Source organism: Amblyomma maculatum, chromosome 10 (assembly GCF_055883805.1).
Source record: "Amblyomma maculatum isolate TAMU_Amacu chromosome 10, ASM5588380v1, whole genome shotgun sequence".
Taxonomy (NCBI): Eukaryota; Metazoa; Arthropoda; class Arachnida; order Ixodida; family Ixodidae; genus Amblyomma; species Amblyomma maculatum.
This window is the reverse complement of record NC_139353.1, coordinates 29093260-29119598: the sequence shown is the minus strand read 5'-3', so window position 1 is coordinate 29119598 and position 26339 is coordinate 29093260. Positions and strand designations below refer to the sequence as shown.

General features: G+C 45.5%; 1 protein-coding gene across 1 annotated transcript; it reads left to right on the top strand.

Moving 5' to 3' along the window:
* Positions 1-315: 315 nt before the first annotated feature.
* Positions 316-24990, top strand: LOC146176004 (uncharacterized). Its single transcript, XM_084581236.1, has 4 exons — positions 316-334; positions 17708-17919; positions 22636-22793; positions 24894-24990. Exons 2-4 carry the CDS (start codon positions 17800-17802, stop codon positions 24988-24990), a joined length of 375 nt encoding a protein of 124 aa, XP_084437362.1. The 5' UTR covers positions 316-334; positions 17708-17799.
* The last annotated feature ends 1349 nt before the right edge of the window (positions 24991-26339 follow it).

Below are 26339 nucleotides of genomic sequence, written 5' to 3'. Positions count from 1 at the left end.
AGCCTGCGAGATACGTGCTGCAGCATAGGCAGAGCCGCCGTTGTACTACCCAGTCAGGCTATTTTTGGCCGCCACGAGGCGGCGCCACCCTACTCAAAACTCCAGCACAAGGTCCCTATATCACGTACGCAGGCTTTCTGACTCACTAATAACCTGTCATGTGAGATAAATATGATTTTGAATGCAGCTATTTTTGTATAATGGTGCAGCTGTTTGACATGTACTACATGTGCTAGTAACAAAAATAAAAAAGAACGATTGCAGCTAATGAATATAAAGGCTCCGGCAAAACCAGCAGCACAAGTGCAGCAAGAATTTTCAAGTGCAAAAGGAGGTAAGTCAGTGATAGATCGTGTAAAGCAGAAAGCCAGCACTAGAGGTGGCCGTTACTTCATGCGTCGCAAGATATACATGGGGGCCATTTAAGAAAAAGACAAGTAACCAACGGGCTGTGTTCTTGGAGAGTTATTCTACCGAGAGCATTTCGAATATTACCATAGTTCGCACCTTTAAAAAGTTCAGCATTTTTTTGCGCTATGCCATGTGAGTCCCGATACCATTGTAGGAGAACACTATGTTTCGCATGCTTTAACTGCTGCGTTCTCTCTGCTTTGGGGTCTGCATGAAACGTACGTCGCGGTCCTGTTGGCACAGTCGCGAATACGCTCTCTCCTTCTACGGTAAAGGTGGATCAGTGTCATCTCTTCGCATGAGCACACTGACTAACACATCAGTGCTGTCTCTGCCACTATACACTTTCAGACAAGTACTATTGCAAGGCTATGATCTGACCGGCTAATTATCCAGCGACATCAGGTAGGCTAATCTGATCATCTGAAGATACTCCTGCCAATCATAGGCTCTTTGGAATCGCAGCCCCAAGAAGCTAAGACTAATTTTCTTTTTTGTTGCATGTAATTCGTGCGATAACGAAAATTTCAACCATTCGTGATTAAGAGCGTAGCATGCACTTCGAAAATACAGTTGCAATTTTTTACCTCAAGAAATTTAATTATGGAGTAATTTGGGCATGGCAGAAATAATTTAGTTATAAAAGAGGGATTACTAATTAGCTTCCAGGCAGGTGCACTCATACGGCTATAGAGCAAAGCCAGTACAGCTTTCACGAAAATTGCGCAGAAAATTTAATCGGGATGCAGGTTTCAGAACCTGCATCGTCGCCTTTTCACGGAAGTCGCCCTACCAACTTATACAGTCAGAAAGACTGGAAGTTCTGATGGTATTTTAGACCAAACCGAACAAGAACAGGAAGTGTGAATAGGTCGTTTAAATATTTCAGCGAAGCCATCACGGTGGGACATTTGAAGTAATATAGTGGTTAATTAACATCAATAAAATGCAAAAGGTGATCGCTGACTAACGTCCTGCTTGACCCACAACTGAACACAAAATAAAAGCGGTTTCGCAACTAAGCTAATATACAGGCTACCCGGGGTTTGAATCGCAGGAAGCGGGACAGCTAAGGTGTACAGTTTTGTTTCACGGGGGACGCCTTGCCCTCGACGACAAATTCCTTATGTTAGCCCTACAGTGCCCTCGAGAGGCTCATAGTCTCACTCAGCATTGCTGTCGTCATAGTGAGAATGCAAGAGGTTCTAGTTCACTCTTGTAGAAGACAAGTAGTCGATAAGGTCATTCGAACGGCAGACGTAGTCCGCGACAAGGTGATAATTCTAGGATTTGCCTTCTTGCTATCTAAATATTGACTATCCCTATAATTGATTATATTGCTTTGAAATTATTCCTACTTGGCATAAGCAAAGGAAAGCTGCAAACTACTTACGTTTCATATGCCGTTGTTTACTACCCTTCTCGAGCTCATTGAACGTATGCAACACGAAACTAGCCGTCATAGAATACACTGAATCTGTCAGCTAAGCCAGACTGGGCCGCGCAAATAAGAATGATCGTGAAAGCAGTTCCGCAAACTGTATGATCAATAAACAGATATTCACTTGCCTTTTCTCTCTTATGCTTGAATTTGGTCATAAAAGATGTTTGAGGAGCGCTCGTTCCATGGAATGTCGTGCGGGTCAGTGTCGATGCGGGTCGTCGTGCATAAGAAGTGTCAGATATGATTTTGAACTTCTTTGCATCAGAGGGGGCTTACAAAGGTGCCTATTCATACACACCGCATCCATTACATCATCGTCACTGAAATGCAGTATTTCGCTGATCATGTCGCCAAGAAGTGTTGAAAGTGAAGTTATGTATGCATAGTCACTGAGGTCAAAACCGCAAGGCGACTTGTCTGTAGATGGTAATGAATGCTGCGTACAGGGAGTTTCGCCTTTAAGAAAAGCCGATAGTGTGTGAGCAGCCTAGTTCGAACAACTAGGGCTCCCTTGAGAAGCGTTTTGTATTGAAAGCGGTGTGATGCGGCTCGCGCTGGGGTCGCTACTTGTCCACATAGAGCTCCACTGGGTGAGTCTCGTCGTGTCCATATGTGTGGATTTTCGTTCGAATAAACAGAAGCTGTTGGTCAACACACTTCCCTCATCCCGAAGCAGCGTAGTAATTTTAGGAAATTTAAGTATGTTAAGAAAATTATACAATATTCTAAACTTATAAATATTTTATTTGGCAGTTTTGCAGAACTATGACGAGAACACGTCATTTGAAAAGAGCAGAGTCATTACTCATATGAAGTCCGATATTACCAAAAGTTGTTCAGTAGGTATATAAACCTTTGATGCCCAGAATATTTATTCAATGTTCAGAATGCTGAAATCTTAGGCAGTACTGTGCGGTGCTGAATGAAATCAAAATATGTCAGTACTAAAGCGACTGTTTTCCTAGTGCATGATGACGTTCTTCGTTCGCAGTCTCCTCACCGACACAATAACACACTCACAAGATATCGCTAGCATATCATCATGCAAAATCTAGATTTTTTGTACCGAACTAATCTGTATAAGGAACTAGAAGCCGCAAAGTATTCTGTTTTCGCACTAAATTCAATCGTTATCCACTTTACTTTGTCCTTGAGCGACAGCTGTGTAGTACCTGTTTTGGTGCGCCATTTTAAGGAAACGTGAGAGCACCTGCCTCTGGTGTTCAGGTCATCAAATAGCGTGTATCTCCAGTAGCTTTGAGGGGAGAGGCCGTACCAATCTAGTCGCTATTCTGTTCCTCCATTTTCCATAAACGTCTCTCCAACGTGGTCGGCATGGAGAGTCTTGCACCAGCTGTTAGACACGATGGCGTTTCTGCCCCTGGCCTTGGCGAATGTGATGCTTAACACGGCTCTGAAATAAAGTTGTATTTTTATGCAAATATAACGCCAAATGCAAGAATGAAATATGTCAGCCGCTGCTCCTGCAGAAAGTGGTGCCTCAAAGTGTTATTGACACAAATAAAACGCCATCTATTTTAATTAGGCGACGTGTTTTGCGGGCTCTTGGAGTGTGGACGTTGAGTTATTTTAGTGGAGTTTCTCAAGCGGCAAGTGAGTTTTTATTTCTTCACTATCTCCGCTTATGGAGTTTTGAGAATTTTCAATCTAGCAATGTACAATGCTCAAGTTTATTGCTGCTTAAGAGTGTTAATTTTAACAGAAATGATGATCTCAGAGTGCTAAAGTTGCGTCCCCATAAGAAAGCTTGATATGTGCTAGTTATAATTCCATTGAGTGTAATCTGCCTTCCAGTAATCTGATCTCCTACAATTTGTGACACGCCTGATGTAGCCGTCTGATGTGTTTATCGGACCTGCGTGATAGATGCCACACTCCCATGCTGGGTGGTATAACGTCCCCGCGGTCATGCTGCATTAAAAAAAGTACTAATTTGCTGTCGTCGATGCTTTTAAATCTTGCATAACTAGATAACATACGCTGGTGAAAATTCTGCCACAGTTCATGTCAAGTTCGAATATTTTTTTCTACAATAGCGGTTCTCATTATTATTGCGAAAGACCATGCCACCGTTTGGCAACCTACGTTCACATCGAAACAGCGAAAAGCATACCTAGTGCAGCCGTTAGAAAGCGAGGCGATTCACTAGAAGGAGATACAATGTGCAGCTTACGTGGAAATTTTTTTGACGGTCGATTGCTTAGAGCATTCCAGCAATTCAGGTTTGCAAAGTAAGGTTTGCAATATACCTTCATCATTAAGCCACGTTTTTACGGGAAGGGTACCAGAGCGAAGCTTGAAGAAAAACTATTTGACGGTCGGTTTTACCGGCAACTTCCTGACTTTCTTTAGGACATCTTGTCCTGGCCCTCTACAATATATGGATCGGTAAAGAAATACGGGTACAAAATGGTTGAGGAAGTCTGTATACAATTTTTTCCTGCATACGGTACTAAGAAACTGAACCGAAAAATAGGCACGCAAATTTTTTAAGGCAAGACGAACTTCTCTTAAAACTCCAGTGACAGTGCGATTTCTGACCGGATAACTAGACACAACAAAGTGCAGTATCACGTTGCCTAAGCGCATCTGCATCATTGTGCGCAACAAAGGGTCTGTTTGATCGCGCAAAAAAGAAAACGTGATACAACATGTTCCAGAAACAAGTTCGAAAGACCACGGCCACCCCTTTTCGTGGGATGAACCAAATTAGTGCGGCTAGTTCGCTCCCTATTTGAGCTCCAAATAAAAACTGCAAATACCCTATGCAGTTTCTGCACATTCAAGCGGCAGATAGATAAAAATTGCAGCAAATATCAAATATTGGTAATCAAAAACAAATTACAGACACTTGCACGTGCGAACACTGAGAGGTCACGCCCTTTCCACCCATCCGCTTTTTGCTGCTTAGTCTTTTGCGTTGTGTCGTTCCACGACTCTGTTGCTCTTATAATGCTATAATAGTACACCCAAGTACTTCGCTGGAACAGCTGTCCACCGCATATTAGCAAACATTGCCGGTGTATTATCCCATTCACCGTGCCAGCAACCAATGCTCTTCTCCCAATTTATTTCGCACCCTGTCTCTTTGCAGTAGTCCCGCATCGTTAAAGGCTCTTCATAATTCCCCTTGTATAACGTGAGGATGATAGCGGGATTCCGCGAGCGACCGATACTGCGCCTTTCCTCTCCTGTAAGCAAATTATAGAGCGCCGGCGAACTTTGATGTGTTCAATGAAACGCTCGTTGTATTCGACAAGGGTTGGTTGGTTGCACAACTTTTATTTCCATCGGAAATGGGCGTCCTCTTCCCCGCCCCCGGCACGCGTGCCAGGGAAGACAAGGGGGGCGCGATGTACCGTCACGACAGGTCATGACGTCATAAGGCGATTCATGCATATACGCAGGCCTAGGGGCGGGGAGTAGGGTTTTCCTACATCGGTGGAAAAATAAAGTTCATAACAACAACAACAACATGCATATACGAGAGAGTGGAGGTGCGTTCGATGGTCTCCATCGACTACGGCCGCTCGAGTACAAGTTGGATTCGACCGATTTTGGATATTCGACAAACGGACGCCGAGGATGTCAATTCTAAGGTGGGCCTTCCTCGTCTCTTTACGAGTTTTGGGACTTTAATGAGTTTGACGAGCCACGTGGTGAGCTAAGCCGGAGATTAGGCCTAGCGGTGAGAAGCCACCCACGGCGGAAGTTCCGCTTGGAGATTGTCTTAGCCATGAGAGAGACCGTAGAAGGTTCGGAGATCGATCCTGAAGAATTAAACGTGCCGGGACAATGGTATGTTAGTAAGAAGAAAGGGAAAGCGGCCGCCATAGAGAACGACGAGGCACGCAATATGGAACGCCAGCGAGGCGCCGAGAGGCTCGCAGGCAGGAAGATGGCGTCTAAGTCGGTTGAAAGGCAATTTGCGCGTATTCCGGACGGCGCCGAGAAAATAGTCATGAAGCCGCGCGGTGGTCTCGTACGTGTGATGAAATACAGAAGTGCGTATTTGGCTGACGTAATAGGGAGGCTGGCGTGAGCCCAGACGTGGCCGGAGAAGATGTCATCTCATTGAATGTGAATCAACATTCCATTCTTGTCGCCACCGTCAGCGCGGAACGGAAGAAAAAGTATGCCGACTGAAGCTCCTCGTATTTGAAGGGGAAAAAATCGAACTAATTACGTACATCGCTCTGCCGCAGGACTGCGGGAAAGGCGTCGTACATGAAGCTGCTTTGTCCTTCTCGGACGAAGATATTTTGAAAAGGCTGCAAATCTACGGGAATCCTCCGGTCCTGGGAGTGCGAAGACTGGCAAGAAACTCGAGGACTGTTTTAATACTGTTTGAAGACAAAGAGGTGCCACGGTGGGTGAGACTCACGCCCGTGGCACACCGCTGCGTTCTCTACCGCAAAAAGGCTGAAGTTTGCAACGCCTGCGGCCGGCTCGGACACCGCGAAGACGTCTGCCCGGACCTCGCAAATGTGAAATGCCGTGGCTGGGGCATGAAACGACCACCACAAGGCCATTTCTGTGAGTTCAAGTGCCAATTGTGCGGGAAAGGACACCCGCTTGGTGACAAAAAATGTCGAGAACTCTACCCAGTTCCATACGAGGTGAAGTAGAGGACATGGGAACGCAAGTTGAACATGCAATAGCAGCAGCAACAGCAAGTCGAAGCGACCGTCGTGCAAATTCCCTGAGGTCGTTCCAAGGTCAAGCGTAGAAATGAGGACTTTCGCGCCAGAAACGACGCCTTCCCGAGGCTGGGGGAGACTTCCGAAGGGTGACAGCAGCGCGGCAGGTCGAGTTCCCGCTCTAGGGGGCGTTCCGGATCCAGATGCAGCTGGAGATCGAGTTTCAAGGACCCGGAGAACCCGTGGACTAAGAAGCGGATCCCAAGCAGGGATCGTAAAAATGTAAGAGCTGGGAGTGGGGTTTCCCAGGCAAACGATAAGAAGGATGAGGAAATCTGTTAATTAAGGAAGGAAGTTGGGGAGATTAAAGATGTCATTAATAAGCTTACTCAAGAGTTCATATAGAGCACAACCGAAATTGGTATCGAAACCAACTGCTCTGGCCCCCAAGGCTGAGACTCCCACCGGAGGAGGAAAAGATGTTTGTAGAATTAGCTAGACTGCCTCCAATATGAAACGCAAAGGGGAAGACGCTGATCCATTGGTGGCAATAGAGAAAAGATTAGAAGCCGAAATCGAAGCTAAAGCTAAATTCTAATCTGATCATGACCCAAATTACTAGAGAAATATATCAAATTCAAAGCCAGATCCAAGCCCTTACGGGCAAGCACAACTGCAAAGGGCAAAATTAGTTGCCATGAGAATGGCAGCACAAAGCTGAGGAAAAATTTCATCAGCTCCATAATGGCCAGAGGCGCACCAAGTGAGTCTTTAATCTGGCAGTGTAACTGTCGCGGCTTCCAACGTAAGTGGGCGTTAGTGCAACAGTACTTAGCGCTTTTAGATGAGAAACCACCAGCTATAGCCATGCAAGAGACGGGTAAAGCAGCAAAATTCTCGGGATACCAATCTTTTTCAAGGGACAGAGTTGAGAAATCTCGCGTCACAACGTTGGTTAAGAGGAACATTGCTGCAAGCATGCACGAAATCAACTCGAAAGAAATTGAGGCAGTGCTATAGAAAATTCTTGCGGGACGAAATGAGCAACCAAGCGTGTTCCTCTTATTTTATTTTATAGCACCTCATATAGCAATTTTTATAGCACCTCAAAGCAGAGAAAGGTGAGATTCAGGGCCCTCTTTCGCAAAGCAGTAACGAGAGCCGGGAGTAACCCCTTGCTAATAGTCGGTGACTTCAATGCGGCGCACCCGGAATGGGGTTACACTAAACAAGATCCTAAAGGCAGGAAGATATGGGAGGACGCGCACGAGCTGGGACTCACCTTGCACACGGACCCTACTTTTCCATCCAGGGTGGGTGACAGCGTCTGCGTAAACCCTTCCCCTGACTTGACCTTCTCCAAAAATGTGACAGATATGAACTTGTATAATTTGGAGCAAAATGTTGGCTGCGACCATCTCATTCTGTCCTCGGTCCTTAAAAAAAAGGAAAAGATGCGCCGTTGTGTCAACCGAGGGTTACGCAATAGGAAATATTTAAGGAAAAGCGAGAGAAGGCTTCCGCACGGAGGATTACAAGCATAGATAAATGGACGGAGGCCCTCATGCGTGACGTTGTAGCGGCAACAAAGACTCTTGAAGGGGACGATGTCCCGGAGATAGCTGATAACAAACTGCTTCACATGTGGAAGGCAAAACATGGTATGAAGTGCAGACTAAAGAAACAAACCCTAATCTTAGACGGAGGATAGCTATACATAACAAAGAAATTGAAAATTATGCGGTCAAATAATGCTAACAGAATTGGTGCAGCAGATGCGACGAGATGGAAAGGGGCATGAGCCTTTCCAGAATGTGGGGTCTGCTGAGACACCTATTAGATCCGACCAACTCAAAATCCCAATCAGGAATTAGATTATCAAAACACAGGCACGCGTTTAGGGGTACAGATGCGGAATTTACGGATGCACTAATCAACATGTACATTGGCGATATTCATAGTGCCCCCCTCCCAAAGTTTGACGGAGCTCCCAACGAGGAGCTGGACGCAACCATTACGGAGGCGGAGGTCAGGGCCGAAATATTGGGACTAAAAACGACATCGGCCCTGGGTCCTGACGGGATAACTAATGAAATATTAAGAAGCCTAGATGATGACTCCATCAGCGGTCTTACTGAGTATATGCAAGAAACTTGGACTAAAGGCCACCTGCCTCGGCAGTGGAAGTCGGCAAACGTAATTGTAATCCCAACGCCGGGCAAACCCCAGAAATTAGAAAATCTAAGACCGATTTTTCTAACCTCATGTATGAGAAAATTGATGAAGCATGTAATCCAGACACGACTGACGCGCTTTGTGAAGGAAAACGACCTGTGGCCGCACGAGATGGTCGGCTTCCGATCGGGTTTGAGCACGCAGGACGTGATTCTCCGACTCAAATACGACATAATCGACTCGCGTTCTAGAGACGCCAAAGTGACTCTCGGCCTGGACATGACAAAGGCTTTTGATAAAGTTAAACACGAGGCGATCCTCTATGGTCTCCAAGAAATCAGAGTAGGTGCACGAACATACGAGTACATCAAGGACTTTTTGTCAAACAGAACTTCCTGCATGAAGTTTCAAGACATTCAGGCCCCCACAGTGAAGTTAGGGAGCAGGGGGACGTCGCAGGGCTCGGTTCTCTCCCCGTTCCGTTTCAACGTGGCAATGAGGGGCTTCCCAGAAGCTCTGAAGAGCATAAAAGAGCTAAATTTCAGTATTTATCCGCATGGCATCAATCTGTGGATTAACCAGGGCAGTGATGCGAGCATTGAGGAGCGCCTGAAGGCGGCGGCCGACACTATCGTAGACTATGCTGCCAGTAGGGGTCTATCATGCTCGCTGCAAATATCTAAATTATTCATCTGTAACCCAAAGTCACTCCGATGCAAGCGCAGCTGGGAATTTGGCATTAAAGTAGAAGGGAAACCAATTCCAAAGGTAGATTAAATCAGGATATTAGGACTATTCTTCAAGGAGAATGGATATAATGATGGAACAATAAAAAAGCTAGAGGGATTCCCCACGCAAGCCATTGGCATATTTAGAAGGATCGCGTTGAAAGGATGGGGCGTGAAGGAAAGACGCTTGCTTAAACTAACCCAAGCTTACGTAATAAGCCTCGTGAACTATGCCACGCCATTCTTAAATATCAGGTCAGAGGAGAAGAAGAGATTAGACTCTCTCATTCGACGGTGCATAAAGAGGGCCCTGGGCTTACCAATTACCACATCAACAGAGAAGCTCCTTTCTATGGGAGGGCATAATAGCTGAGACGAAATAGCGGAGGCTGTCAGAGGTTCGCAGCCGGAAAGAATAAGTCGAACGACCACGGGCAGAACTATACTCGAAATGGTAGGCCTGCGGACAGATATTGGACTTCGACAAAAAAGCAAGCATCCCACAGGTCTGCCGGGAAAGTCTAATCATTCCCCCCTCCCTCGCAACATGCATCGCATATTCAACACAGAGTGGATGGAGAAGAGAGCAGAAGCACTAATCAGACGCTTCGATTCGATGGACAGCAAGTCGGTTGCGTACGTTGATGCGGCAAGTGAAAAACGGGGGCGGCGGTCGCCTCGGTGGTCGACGGCCGAGGTACCCCGGTATCAGCCGCCACAATTAGAAGCCGCAACATGGAAACGGCTGAAGAAGCTGCAATAGCACTCGCTTGCGTCGAAACGCAAGCCAATTTCATAATCAGCGATAGCAAAACGGCTATTTGGAATTTTGGAAAGGGTGGAGTCTCACCGGAAGCGGCAAGGATTCTAGCCAGTAGACGACTAAACAGGAAACTTCGCCTAATTTGGACCCCTGCACACACGTCCGTTCCTGGCAATGAAGCGGCCCACGAGTTAGCCCGAGCTCTACTTCCGGGTAACTGTGTAGCCGCCCGACTGCCGGAACATGGACGAGGGCCTGAAAAATTATACGGAGATTCTTCAAAATTATAGGTTAAACAGAAGACTGGTTTCACCACCGGATAAAAGTTTAAACAGTAGGGAGGCAGTCGCATGGCGGCGCCTGTAAGCTGGGAACTTTGTAAACCTGGTCTGGGCATATTATGTCCAGGTGGACGATAGAAAAAACGATAAATGTAAGCGCTGTGAGGAGAGAGGGACCCTCGACCATATAATCTGGGAATGTGCTAGCTCCCCAGGGGCTAAAACAAATAAAAATTGTTGAGAAGCCTGGGAAGCCCTGCTGCGGAGCGGTGTCCCTGCTTCACAGCAACAAGCCATCCGCCTGGTGGAAGAAGCCGTGAAGAGCCAAGACCTCTTTGCTTGCTTCCGATCTCGGAGGTCTTGGCTCTCATCCCTTAGACCTGCGCGCCGGGGGCGGGGATTGGAGGCTTCTTTATTTGGTGGAAAATAAAGTTATCACATCGCATCACATGCATATACGAAGCTGACCCCGCCGGGCGTCCGATCAGACGTCCGTGCGGAGTCTTTCATTTGCCGCTTCCTCGAACACCTCACCAAACAGTAAACAAAAGCAGGGCCTCTCTCGTCCAATTAGAACTGCGCGTACTACATGACTGTGTTCCTACGCGACAGTCGCCCCGACAAATGTCTCCATCCATGTGAAAGGAGGCGTACTAGAAGTTAGCTTCATTTTGTCTCTAGCAGGTGGCATTTAATGTCTTTTTGTTCTTTCTTTTGTTTTTGAAGAGGGGAACGTCCATTTCAAAGGGACTGACCCGACGCCACCGAGATCTTGGCAAGGCCTGCGCACCCCAGCAGCCTACGTCACGACAGGCGGATGGCGATAAAGTACCAGCAAATGAAGGTGCGAGCGCGAATCTGAGTCGAGTCACATGATGTCATCTCGCCCCTTTACCCAAGCCTGTACGCGCAGATTCAGTGGCTGATATCGCTCATCCGATTGTCGTGACGTTCGCTGATGGGAGAGAAGGTGATGCAAAGGCTTTGTTAGAATCTCGGTGGTGTCGACTGACCCCACGTTTTTCTTTTTTTACCACCTGTTCGTATAAGATCCTCAGTTGTCATGTGAAAGTTATTGACAGTGTTTCTGTCATGTACATAAACATTTATTTGCTCCAGCGTGGTCACTGCACAAGTAAGTTGGGTCAAATGCTGTCCAGGGCAGAGGGAATTTCGATGGTGGCGGAATGAAAACAATCGCATGTGCAGCGCGGAAGTCAATTCACAAGCGCACAAAATTATTTCAGGGCCCTCCACTACGGCGCCTGCCAATTCTCATGAGAGATGATATTGTTCTCATTTTCGTTGCTCTCGCTGCGAAAGCAGTGAATGGCCCCGACTTGTGCGTGCTCATTTCAGGAACCACGTTTGCACATTCAAGGGGCTCATCTCATCGTCCTCATCACAACTCCATTCAGCTCCTTCTGGTTATGTCGTCCTCCAGGTTGGCAACAATAGCCGGGCCTTGGTCAACAACATCGTCGATGATGTGGTCCAGTTTTCGCACCACATCTTCCTCACTGACAACATGGTTCACATAATTCTTCCATTTCTCAGCTGTCACTTGCCTGATACCTTGCCAAACCAGAGGCTCCACGTCTTGGAGCTTAAACGTCTTGTTTAGACTGGCCACGAAGCCCTTGACGTTGCTCTAAACAAGCTCTATCGGGTTCAGTTCGCAGTGGTAGGGCAGCAAGCGCACTGCGAGATCGCTAGCAGCTTTAGTGATGCGGTATACACGGTCTCGGTCCCCAACTGTGTTCACGTTGTTGACATGCTGCATGTGCTCTGCCTTCACCATGTCGCTGCTCCACATGACACCTTTTCCGGACAGCCTAGCCTGCATCTCTTTTTTGAGGCTACTCATCCGCGCCACCTTATCCTATTTAGTGAAGCAGCGCAACGGCACAAGGCCAGAGGAAAAAAGGGACAGACACAGTCTCTGAACTGACAACAAATGTTTATTCCGGATGCTATTAGCATAATATACTTTAGCAAATGAAAAAAAAAACGTAAGAAACAGAGGAGTGGAAAGATTCAACCCAGTCACTATGCGCATGCAACCGCTTCGCGTGTACAATGATTATACGATATCAAACAGTTATGCTCTTTCAACGCGATGGCTATGGAAGGGGTGCTGATACAATTATCACCCAGCTTCATGATTTCAGATGCTTTGATAATCTCTCGTGTAAGTTTATTCTTGTGCTTGGTAACTACTTGGCTGTTTTTGAAAACTGGCAAACATGAACAATCACGACAGTGAATACCTATGTGGCGGGCCGCGTTCTTAACGTTGTTTCCAGGCTCCCTAAGTCTATCATTTACACAACGGCCAGTTTGGCCAATGTATGAACCGCCACACGCCAACGCGACTGAATACACCACGTTTTCTTGGCATGACACATAATTCATCTTGTGGTTTTTCTTGCAATCATGACCAGATTCTGATCTTTTATCTGGGCCATTTACCCTCGCACACAAGCCACTCAGTCTGACAGGTGCCGAAAAAACAACATCAACTCTAGCCTGTTGCTAGCCGGAGGTAACTTTAGCAAGGATACTGGTAAGGGGCGGCGGTCCGATGTTGTTACTGTAACTAGCAGTGGAAATTGAAACTACCTTGCTCAGGTTTCTCTGTCGCCATTTTGACGGGGACGGTTAACTAGCGGTTAGGTCTATCGAGGTCGCATTCTCGCGGAGAAAGAGATGCAGACGATAATATCGCAATAGAATTCCCTTCAGAAGGAAAGAGGTGGCGATTGTAATGTATCCAAGCATCGTTACTAGGGCTAGGGCCGTGTGCATACCACGCGGTGTGTAATCATGAACTCCGACCTTGCGTAAGTGGGGACCTTCCTACGGGGTTATCACTTTTCAGTGTCGTTGTAAGCCGTCCGATAAGGATGGAGTGATCCTCACTTTTGTCGGTTAACGCTCTGTCCTCTTGCGTTTTGACGTGAACAGGGTTGAGAAAAATATTCGTCCTTTACCAGAGCCTCCCGGCGTCAGTGATAGCAATGGCGGCTTGTAATGATTAGTTCCTGAGGCGGCTGAAGCTGTTCGGTGATTTGGCGTCGTTTGAAGATGAAGCAGAGCTATTTGGGTGGCAGCGGAAGCTTTTCGGTAAATATTCTAGCTGTTACAGTATATAGTTTCCTCGAAAAAGACTCATGGACCCACGTCGAGCAGGGTCATAGCGAGGCACTGAGCGTAAAGAGGTATGTCACGAAGATGATCCCGACTGGCGGCGTGGAAAAGATGGTGTAGTAGTGTTGGTGCAAATGTGGTGACCAATATACCCCGCGGCGGTGTTGGACAGGTTCTAGACGAAGACGCTAAAGGCCTGATTGTCTTGTTCGGCGCATAAGGTGCACACTTTCTGTGATCTGCGTGATGGCACGGACTCGTCATTTTTTCGATACTACAGGGCAAAGTTTTGATTCCGAAGTTGGAATCGTGGGTTCAGAACACACCTTGCGCTGTCCTTTATGTCGCTGCCGGCCCAAGTACTGAAGATATGACCTCGGAATGCCTGCCAGGGGGAACGTGTGGCATCATAATTCTCAAAGATTGTCCTTGCAGGGTCCTCAACGCTGATGTACACGTTCCGCATTCACGCAGCATAGTCTTTGCGGCTGAAAATCCACACAAACCGTCCGTCATCCTCACCCTGAAAGATATCACCGTGAAAGGGCATATCAGTACAAAGAGTCGCACAGGTGAGGCAAGCGCGAGCGGTGGAAGAAATACTCGCTGTATAGGCAAGTCGTGTCACTGCCATCAATTCTGGGATGGTTTTCAGAGTAGTTCGGTGAAGTAGGAAGACCTCAGAGTGGAAATCCTCTGAATCTATGGCTTTCACGATGGACAGGGATGGTGACAAGAGGCAGCCTCAGACAGGTGGTTGTGTTGTCCAAGGAAGAAGAAAACATTGCCCGTAGCACTACCCATTTCTCGTTCTTAGGTGCAGTGCAGGTTGACGTAGGATCCTGTAGACATGCAGAGCTCTCATGAATGCGAACGTTGGTCTTTGAACAAGGTTTACCCCGAGCGCTGCTCACACGTCATCAGCCCCTTCGTTGTCCTTGTGGTTCAGCGCGTGATGGTAGGCATTCGGCATCATGGAAAGTCGAGATATTATGAAAAACATGGTCTACTTGTAGTAGCACTCGATAATGCATGATTAGCCTCATAGAACCATAAATGTCACAGACTCTTTCCTCGGCACCTGGTTGATTATTCCTCGATGATCATAAATCCGGTTATTGCGATAAAGCCGTTTGTAGTTACTCTCGAAGCATTTTACCTCCTTACAGCCAAGTAGAGCGGCCTAGGGGATATCTTGTACAAATTAAACCACCAATAGGTAGTCAGTCTCGCTGATTATCACACGACATACTTCTTCTGTTACCACTTGTTTTGATATTGCTGAACGGGCCAGGAACATACACGGAGGGAGAAGTCGATTCAGACTACTTCTTCACGCAACAGTGTTAAACACATTCTGCAGAACATCAGACTTCGGTTTATCAGCGTTATGAGAAAAAGATGAGCGAGGCTCTACCAGGATGTACACGCCCGTCACCTGGCTGATCACTAACCTGTCGCTGGATTTAATCGTTAGAGATACCTCATGCTGTCACAAAGTAGAGATGAACTGGCAACTCCATTTAGTTATTTCAGATCGCAGGATGAGGTTGTAATCAGCTTTCTAACGCTCGAAGCCATGCAGGCACGTCCGCTCGTCTTGGCTAAAGCGTTGTTTTATATCTACGTGAGGTGGTCGCTTACAATCGGGAGATGGAAACGACGTAGCTTCGTACTCACTGCTGATAAAAAAAAGTGTGGGTATTAAAGGCAGTTAAATATCGCTTGCAATAAGGCGAGCAAATCCTACGTGTACGTGAAAGTGTAATCACAAATTAAACCGTAGACGGGAGTCATTACCACCATCTTGTCCTACCTTTAACGATGGAGCTTAGTTGTGTTGTCCATAATTCCCTTGCTTCTAATGCAGTGTACACTTCGTGCTTGTTAGTCTGAATCAAGAATTCTTTTTTAATGTGTCTATTGTGCCGATGTAAAGTGTAAAATACAGGTAACTAATATTACAAGCCAGCATTGTGAATCATGCGATTATGAATGTGCCAGGAAGAGTCTCCATGCGTTTTGCGCCTCTTGTATCCACTTTTGCTGCTAAGCGACTCATTCGCGTCTTTAAATTTGCTGTCACCAAGAGTTTATTTTATTGCGGACGTTTGAGACTTTTGCAATTATCTCGCTTGATGCTGTGTGGAAGCCTGTGGATAGTAGTCGTTTGCTTGTGCGTAGCGGATGGGCATCTACGTCCGTAGTCTGGATAGTGTCCGGAAAATGTGGGCTTCACACGTAAGCGCCAAAGCAAGTAACAAAACCGACGCAGGACATTTTGCGATGAAAAGTTTCCTATTGCGGACGCAGAAAAAAATCCGAAAATTGCCTGCCATATTGCCGATGCTTAATGCCAGTGCTTGCGATAGATTAAAGGCACATGTATCTTCACATGCATGTATGCGTGTTCAGCACTAAAGGCCCAGTTCGAAATTTGGGCGTCCTCGCTGGTGGCATCGGTGTTGTGAGCAGAAAATAATGACATTAACTATAGCAGGTAATAGGTGTCAACTGACATGGAGTTGATATGAACGGGCAGCGGCTCGGTGTGCGGTTGTACAATATCACAATGACACAACATGACACGGCCAAATTTGTAGAACCAGCTAACTCGGGCTTACCCTTGGATATGAGATGGTGAGGGAAATCGAATATTGAAGAATGCCTGCGTTCAGAGTCTGACGTGCTACCCCGAAGCATTGGCTAAGCGAGGCTTTATAACATTGCTTGGCAGTCCTCCACATACTGCGGTAGCATAGCTTTTATGCTAAAAGGTGTATGTGGGAAAGTTGAGACAGAAGTTGAGAGACATGGTGATTTAGCCACCTGCAAACTGGAGTCATTAACGCCCCCTAACAGAGTTATTGATGCCCCTCCGGGGTGGCGCAGTGGTTACGGCGCTCGACTACTGTTCCCAAGGAAGCGGGATCGCATCCCGGCCTCGGCGGCCGCTTTTCGATGGAGGCGCAAAGCAAGGCGTCCGTGTGCTGTGCGATGTCAGTGCACTTTAAATAGCCCTAGGTGGTCGAAATTTTCGAAGTCCTTCACTACGGCGTCTCTTATAGTCTGATTCGATTTGGGGCGTTAAACCCCACAAACCAAACCAACCAGAGTTAGTGCGGAGCCTAAATGCCCCTCGCATTTTTAATACTTCCGCGAACCACTGAAATGTTTGTTGTTTGCAACTGGCGCGAGCATGCAGTCTTATCACTGTGATTGTAGGGAAATGAACAATCTTGAGCTTTCTTTTGTTCATACTCGCTATCGCGAAACGCGGCTTTATCACTTTTTTTTTTGTAGCGCACAGATGCACCAAGATTTTTGCCAAGTCATTGCGGCGCAGCAATACCTTTTCCGCATCGTTCCAATCTTTCCGGTTTCTTTTGGCCGGTTTAACTATATGTTTTTCGCTGACTTTAAATCGAGCGCTGCTTAATGCAGTGGGTATTCGCCAATCATGCTTGGTGTAACCGCCGCCGCTGAAGTTCATTTAGTGTCGTACCACTCTACTGGCTGCTTTCGGCATTGTCACCACCATATCCCAATACTGTTTAACGCTCGAACGTCAAATAGGTCAGAAGTATGTTTCATTTGAATTGCGATTGCAGTGAGCAAACAATGTCTTCTAGATTCTTTTATATTTTCTTTTTTTTTGATATAACACACAGTTGTCACAATATTTATGTTTATCTGTATGGGCACAAGCAGTAACCGCACCCTTTATAACGGCGTTTGCACAACGCTTGTCGGACGCATCTTAACGAGATTTCAGAAATAAGGTCGTACGCCATTCTAGTTCAGCGTACAAGGCTCATCAAAATGACGCCTTAGAATAACGTCCTTCGTGTATTTATATCCTGTGCATCGTACTGCTTCCTACAATCAAAATATATAGGTCATATTATACTTTTCTGTCGGCCACGCTGCGGGTACTGCTGAGAACCTCAAGTATTTTGTATTTTAGTGAGTGCGTACAATCTATGTAAGCATTTCAAATTTCTATGTCCTCTGTTGTGTCTCAGTGAATTCCATGTCTTAGAGAAGAGCTTTGCGCTATTTTTTTATATTAAGCTTACAACAAAATTTTTCAGGGTCCACACACCACTGGAGCGGTATTATCCTCTTTGGTGACCAAAGCTTATACTTCGTACGGATAGTGAGTGCCGTATCAAGGAGTGAAGTCATGGCTTTTATTCAAAGAATTAGTCTGGTCATTGATGTCCTACTAGCAGCAATCATACAGTCACACGCTCAAAGCGACGCGCTCAGTTTGGAACAGCAGAAATCCGTTGACATCGCAGAGGTAAATATTATTCTGCACTTGATTCATAATTTAGGAGAACGTGTTCTCCCATATTCGTCCTCTTCAACCTTCAATTAAATAAACCTTTATAGCTGAATATGTTATGTCATAATTTGAAACGATCATTGTTTTCAAAAAATGTCACGTGCAGGATCCGTGAAACTTGTGACCTCTTCAGGCTGCTCTTTGGAGTTTGAACACTACATGAAACTAATAAAGCTCACTCTGTACAAAATGTTTCAACCACGGCTTGCAGCTTTCGGGATACAAGGAAAAGTTTTATATGCGGTGCTACTGCACCCACCTTGTGCAATTCGCAAAGGATGTGCATTGGTTTTCTAACAGTAAATGCACCTTCTCTTAGCCCTCCAAAGCGCCACGTGGGGTATTAAGAATAGGTGGCGAGATTAATAACAAATATCAGCCTTTAATTAGCATCCAGATGTGTAGTACGCAATAGCAAGTTACAAATGAGAAAAATAATTAAGTAAATAAAGACGTAAAGAAATCACGAAAAAAGCTAGAATGGAGAAGTCTGCAACATTGACATGAATGTGACTGTAGTAGCAACTGCATTCTAGACAAAACATAAAGCATAGACATTATATAACAACACGATTCAACAAAAGGACAGCTGACACATGCATCAAATGGTAAATATAGGAAAAGGAAGCGTTTCACTATAATTCTTCAGGAGTGCTAGAAATATATGCACATATTTATTGTATTGCATTAAGTCACTATGAGTTTTAGGAATTCGTTTTCTGCTGCGCTGGGGGGAGAAAAAAAAGACGACATATAGAAAAGGTTGATGACTCAAGGAATAAGGAATAAGGAAACGCGAAGTGCAGCCTTTCATGGAATGTTTCTGCATTGTGGAAAATAACGATACCTTTCTTGACTGCAATTGCGGAGATTCACGTTAGCGTTCTGGTGGTGAAGTTCGTGGGTTGTATTCATAAAACATAAAGCAAGGTGGATAAATCCTAATGCCTTTCAAAGTACTACGTATATACCTGACGGAGTTTGAGACTGCGCGGCATTTCTGTTCAGCAAGGCTGACAATTCGGAAGGAAAAGTTAGTAATATAGGATGACATAGTGGGGCCACGTAAGCTCCTCGGTCCCGCCCTTAACCTTTGTTATTAATCTCCTAAGCTTTCCTGCACTAGCGCAAGCACATTCAAGGCTTGGACACCACCGAGCACCGAAAACACTCGTGCCCGGCCCACGCTGCTGTACCTCTGGGAGTTTGCACTTAAGGCAAGCATTGACGCCAAAATGTGACCCCCCTTACCCTACTACACCTCTCTCTTGAATATGCCTTCGTGCCAGCTCCTTTTTTTATTGAGGATTACTCACTCGCTCACTAGCGCTGTAGTGTCCCTCATCTCATGCCCCTCAAAATCTGGCACCACCGTAGTGAGTCATTAATCACGGGAACGGCTCTGGCAGGTTGTAGTTGGCAAGTGGCATAGGTGTGCACTGCCTGGTCAGCGGATTGCAGGTTTTACGAGACTTCATGAGATGGTATAGATATCATGCGCTATCAATGCGGGCTTCGCCTTTGAGCTGAGCGGATTAGAACAACATTAAGCGTCTTAAGATCCTCTGGCATGTTGGTTCTAGCTACTTGATCGCCGTATTTTTAATATACTACAAAAACGTCTCCAGTTTAGTGAGAACATCAACCCTTTCTATCATTGCGTAGTATTTTGCTGCGGTTGTGTAGTTTTTCTGTAGTACGTTCCTTTACTACATATTTCTCTAGTACTTTTGCATGGTATCTACGGCTATTTCTGCAGTTGCTACAGAGTTGTCTGCTGTTACTACACCTCCGCTGTCAAAAAACTTTAAGATGTATTGTGAAAACAGAATAGTTTCCGTATATTTTTCGAGTGGGCGCAACGTAAGACTGTTAACTTGAGACAAATTATAGAAATCACTATGTGTAGATTAAAGGAGGCACAACTGAAAGATTAATCATTAGCACGGCAGCAAAATGCTCGTATGCTACCAAAGAAATGCAAGGGTAGCGGACAAACGAGAGCAAATAGCATTGCCACGTCATACCCTTAGAACAGAAAGTAAGTGTCCCGTTAATTTCTTTTCTCACAGATACTTGTAAAAACTCCGACGTATATGTAAAGCCTTCTTTATCTAAGTATGTTACGAACCTGAATGCTTGGCGTGGGAGAAGCAAGTCTGACTAGGTGCTCAAGAATCCCGATGGTTTCGAATTCCAGCTAACTCTCGCATTTATAAAGAAGACCCTGATGGGTGTTTCTGCCCCTCAGACGTTTCATAATGCCTCGTGGGTTCCGCCAGTCATTACCTTGCTTTGTTTTCAGCTAACTACCAGCTTCCACATTCATGCCCGTGTTTTTTCTCTGACGACGCCGGGCTGAAAACGCAGACGGCAGATTTTATGAAGAAGATGGTTTTTAACACTAGAGCGTTGAAGTAAAAAGTTGCTGTGGAAACGTTTCAGCTACTAATCAGTAGCGATAAATTTAGGAACGTGCGGTTTGTTGCTGTGAGTTAAGCCGCGGTGCTGGTAAAATAACACTATTGAAAAGAATGCATATGTAGCTTAAACTCTACGGGTAGACGGAGGTTCGTGCTTTCGTTGTATAGGCATAAACTCATATCTTATCTTGTCACAATGCTTAATCCTGAACAGCACGATTCTTAGACAGGACATTTTGGAGAAAGTCTTCGGAAGGAATATTTGATGTGGCTTGGGCGGTCTAGTGTTCTCAGGATGTCACCTTGTTGTTTTTTAGAAGTCTATTACATGTCTCTGCTAGCACGAATTTATATTTTCATTATCTTCCCATAAGTTAGCTAGTTCTAGGAGACGATTCTTAGAGAGATTTCGCTTAATACAAAAAACAAAATAGAGAATGTTTTTCACGAAACTTCGTTGTACATGCCACGGGAGTGATTAATTGAATACAATTAATTTGGAGCACTTACAACTTAAGCATTTAAATGAATTTTACCGAGTGAGCGACGCACAAGTAAGAGGGTCACATAACTTTAGCCCAACGAAAACGTTGGGGAGCTGAAAATAAATTTTTGCAGTCTTCTTTTCATGGTGATGACGATCACGCTGGTATAAGCTCAGCTTGTTTTGGTGAGCTGTGGTGCACTGACCGCCTTTCGTGCTGAGCTAAAAACAAAATAGAAAAAAAAGCAGTTCGTAATCTTTCCGCACGAACAGTGTGCGGATAAAGCATATATTTTCATAACAGAAAACAATTACTGTATTTCTAACTATCTGAACATATATGTTTTATTAAAATACTAGCTGGGTTAGAAAATCGAACTCCGACTTACCCAACAAGAATCAAGAGCCATAGGACGGTAGCTATCAGACTTTCTGTGGTTTACATACGATAGGAAGTAGCCTGCCACGAATACTCAACGAACGTCTAGAACCGAAAATAAGTATGAAAGCTATCGAAAAGTCAACTATTTTTGACAAGTGAGCAGTGACCCTAGATTTTTTCAACCGTTAAGCGGAGCTATTGCTGTCGCATACAAGATTTTATTTTTTTGCTCTTATCTTCTTATTTATTGTTTAGTCTTAGTTGCTAATGCGTCATTAAACCTTTTATCATTTTAAAATGCATATTCTGTGATATTGCTATTTCTTTTGTTTTGCTCACTCACTTGTCCCATAATCTAAAGATGTCAGAAACTGCCATTCCGACATACTTGATTTTTTTTTAATCTTTTCTTTCTTTTCGATGGTATACTCCTCATTTCGAAGGGCTACTGCGTGACCACTGGTGCTGCCAGTGCTCACTTTGACGTTCCTTGATGCTGCCGAAAAGCGTAGCGGGTCCAAAGCATTACTGGAAATAAATTTTTGTTAATTTTTTTTTTTCAAGCTGTCAACGGACAGCTTTTACTCCAGGCCCCTGTGCTCATGTACGACATCATGTTCGACTAAACATTATTATTATTGTTATATATTTAATATATTGGGTATGTTGCTTAGAGGGGAAATAACAAAGCAAAATCTGTAAAATAAGCTTGATCCGCCAATATTCAAATCAGAATTTCTTAACTTGTTCTGGGGCTTCCTGTTTCAGGCAACTTTTTTTTTAATGGCGACACTGCTGCTGGCATTTAGCATGCGTCATGGTTTGCAGGCACGAAGATAACATGAATTAAAAGCAGAGGTGGCAGATGCTAATCTTTTTTCCGATATGAATGGAATCCGGGGCCTTGGATCCTAGTCCGACAAGAGTTACTCCTACCCTGCATATGCAAGCAGGGCGTCTTCGTTGGAGTAGGGCTTGATGCCAACATCTCAATGTCAGTCGAAGCAGTCATGCGTACGAAACCCGAGTAGATGTAACGGCTTGGATGTATGTACCTACGTACGTTTGTGCCAGTGTGTGTTTGCATATGAGTGTCGTAATCTTCAGCACATCGCTAAACCAAAAAAACCAAAACTCAAATTTCATATCAACGATTTCAATAATCAGACACACTTGCCACCTTAAATTGCACAAAAATATTTGTTGTCTTTATTTATTTCTCAATTATTGTTTCACTAACTACCTAAGCAGCAGTTTTCTTGTCTGTGTACAGCAGTATATAATAGAAACTCGTTGCTCAATAAACTTCCCACTCCTTGACTTCATTAGTAACACAAACAGTAAGATGCCCTCTTACCGTGCATTCTTATTTCTGCTTGCAGTTCCTTAAAACGGAAGGTGAAAATCCGTTATTTGTTATCAGTTTCACCTTGGGGACAACAAATAAAGGCCCTTGCAAAGTGGACATTGTTTGGGAAACAAACGAAAATGGAACTCGATTCGACAGATACTATCGGGGATACAATATACAAGGAGGAAGGTATTGTCACTATATTTTTTGTGATAGTATCTTGCACAACGGCGATATATACCTATTCGGTATAAAGGTTGCCATATTGAAGTTTTTTCGACCCTATCTTTATATTCTTCTACATTGTTCAACCATGTGAACAGGATCAAAAGTGCTATACTTCCTGTCACGCCTTCTACCCTGCAGTGCACATGCTACTAGAAAGCCGCACTGGGAAACCAACTCATGCATCACAGATTACATTAGCGAAATCTTTCCAAAAAAAATTTAAAGATGGTTACGTCAGTTCACTTCCTAATGCGAAATTTGAGCGCAGCTCATCAGCTGTTTTACCTTTTTTATAGATTGAGGTAAATATTTCGAGCAAGACATGCATGCACAACTACGGACAATTTTTTATTTTTTCTTACCTATTCCTTGAAGAAACACTCTACTAACATTTTTTGGACTGTCATTAAGGAAGCTTTGTGGTCGTCCGAAGCCTTCCACTACCGTCACCTATTTCTCTTTTTTTGTCACTGTCACCTTTCTCCTTTTCTTTACAGCTCGCTTAAGGTGTCCGCGGAGAATTGTGACAGATACCGCCCCTTTTCTTTGATGTCAACCAATTATAAACGCCGCTGGTGCTTGCTGTACGGCGTCTGTTTCTATATGCTCAGTGGTGCGGCGTTCGAGCAAGCGCCAAATGAAGGGTGCCGCACGGTCGCCTGGATTGAACGCCCGGCGTGGTCACTTTCGTATATGTTGTTGTTGTTTTGACTGAAGGAAGAAGGAAAAGAAAATGCACAGGCCGGCTACTGGCTCTGTAGCTGAGCCACGTGACATGGTATACTTCAAAAATTTTCTTTGCAATCCATTTCTTGGCCGATCATCATCTGTGGATAGGTGCCATATGTTATTTGCGGACAGGAGAGAAAATAGAGAAGAAATAAAAAGATGAGGGAGAGAAAAATGCGAGTCGCAACAGCCGTCGTCCACCACCCAAATGATAGTGGGTGCAATGACGGCTTAGAACGGATAAAAATGGGGTGACAGGCTAGCCCCCACCGCAAGCGGGAGTGACCTACCAGTCCCAGCACCGTAGGGCCAGGAGCAACCACTCCGTTCTTCGTATATGCGTGGATGAATGGACGACAACCTTTATTGTCCACCTTAAATAGAGGCCCCTTATTCCTCACCCCCGGCACGCAAGCCTAGGGGATGGGGGCTGGAGCCTCCGCGACTAAAGGCTAACAAAGAGATTTTGTCTCTTCGCGGCCTCGGCCCCCAGGCGGACAGCTTGTTGCTGCCGAGCGAGGCTTTCGCTCCGCCGCAGGGCTTCCGAGCTCTCTCTGCTATTGATATTTTGCTTGACTCCAGGGGAGTCGGCGCATTCCCATATAATGTGGTCGAAAGTACCCCTCTCCCGCCATGCTTTATAAAGATAATTTTCCTGTTCCCCTGGTAGTATGTGAAAGGCCAATACTGGATTACCGAAATTTCCAGCTTGCAGTCGCCGCCATGCGGTCGCCTCTCTATTACTTAGTGTCATATCCGGTGGTTGCAGTAGTTTTCTGTTTAATCTATAATTCTCAACGATCCCACAATATGTTTGCGCGTGTTCGTCTTGGTTCTGGCAATCAGGTGGTTCTACGGTTATCCGGAAGTAGATAGCTCGGGCTAACTCGTGTGCCGCTTCATTGCCAGGAACAGACTCGTGCGCTGGGGTCCACATTAGGTTCACTTTGCGGGTCAACTCTTTGCCGGCCAGGATACTCGCCGCTTCCGGCGAGATTCTGCCTTTCATGAAAATTCAGATAGCAGTTTTATTATCGCTGACTACAAATTTTGCTTCTGTTCCAACGCAAGCGAGCGCTATAGCAACTTCTTCGGCCGTATCTATGTTGCGGCTGCGAATAGTGGCTACCGACTTCTAGTCCGTTGACTACTGAGGCAACCGCCGCGCCAGAGTTCTCACTAGCTGCGCGTCCACGTAGGCAACCTCTTCGGGATCCATTTTTCCGAATCGTTTTGTTAGCGCTTCGGCTCTCTTATTCCTCCTCTCGGTATTATGCTCCGGATGCATATTCCTCGGGTGTGGGGGTATCACTATTTTCTCCCTACATTTAGGGGGGATGTTATTTTTAGGGTGCAGCCCGTGGTCAGACTGCAAGCCTGCCATCTGCAAGATGGCTCTGCCAGTGGTGGTGCTGCTAAGTCTCTCTAGCTGAGACATGCGAAATGCTACTTCGTATTCTTCCCAGTTATAATGCACCCCTATAGAGAGGAGGTTCTCCGTAGAGGTGCACATCGGCAGTCCTAGGGCTCTATTGATACATCTTCGGATATGAGAGTCAATTTCCCCTTTTCATCGGCTCTAAGATTTAGGAAGGGTGTAGCGTAGCACACTCGGCTAAAGATGTAAGCCTGTACTAGCTTCAGTAGGCTTCTCTCTTTAAGGCCTCTGCCCTTAAGGGAGCCTCTCCTAAAGATGCCTAGAAATGCGACACGTAATCGTCTAGCTTTTTTCTGACGCCGTCATTGTATCCGTTTTCCTAGATAAAGAAGCCCAGGACTTTGATTTGTTCTACTTTAGGAACGGTTCGACCCTCGACTTTCAAATTTTGAGTCTGTATTTCTCCTAAGGGTCTAGGAGTGCAGACGAATAGTTCCGATTTTTTGCGGTGAGCACGAGAGGCCCCTATCGGCGGCGTAGGCACCCACCGTGTTCACTGCCTCGTGCAAACGCTCTTCTATGCTCGTGTCGTTCCCCTGGTTAATCCAGAGGTTTACGTCATCCGCGTATATTCTGAAATTCAGACCCTTAATTTTCTTGAGCGCCGTGGGGAGTTCTCTCAGGGCCACATAGAAGAGAAAAGGCGATAGGAGTGGAGCCTTGCGGCGTGCCCTTGCTCCCTATCTCCACTGTGGGGGACTCGATGTCTTGGAATTTTATACAGACGTTTCTGTCTGGCAGAAAGTCATTTACGTAATTGTACGTTTTCTTGCCTACACCTATGTCGATTAAGCCCTGAAGTATAGCCTCGTGCTTGACTGTATTGGACGCCTTTGTCAAGTCTAGCCCCGAGATCAATTTAGAATCTTTTGACAGTGCGTCCAAGATATCGTGTTGAAATCTTAACATCACGTGCTGTGTGCTCAGTACAGGTCGGACGCCGATCATTTCATGAGGCCACAAGTCATTTTGCCCCATGTACTTTGTAGCATAGCCTGCACAACTCGCTCCATGAGTTTCCCTACATATGTAGTTAGGGAGATTGGTCTCAGATTTTCAAGCTTAGGGGGCTTGCCTGGCTTTGGGATTAGTGCAACGTTCGCCTGCTTCCATTGCTGGTGTAGTTTCCCGTCGGTAAAAACTTCCTTCGTGTACTCTGCAAGAGCGATGATGGAGTCATCGCCTAAGTTCCTGAGGATCTTGTTTGTGATACCATCAGGGCCCGGGCAGATTTAGTTTTTAGACTGAAAAGTTCTGCCCTTACCTCAGCCTCCGTAATGCGAGTATCCAGTATCTCGTTAGCCGCTCCCGTGTACCCGGGAGGGCGGTGTTTCCAATGT

Bases quoted from the DNA above. Each gene is read 5' to 3' on its own strand.
- LOC146176004 (XM_084581236.1), top strand. From the start codon at position 17,800: ATGGCTTTTATTCAAAGAATTAGTCTGGTCATTGATGTCCTACTAGCA. The intron at 17,920-22,635 runs GTAAATATTATT...TTCTGCTTGCAG, and splicing joins AATCCGTTGACATCGCAGAG to TTCCTTAAAACGGAAGGTGA. The intron at 22,794-24,893 runs GTATTGTCACTA...CCCTACATTTAG, and splicing joins TACAATATACAAGGAGGAAG to GGGGGATGTTATTTTTAGGG.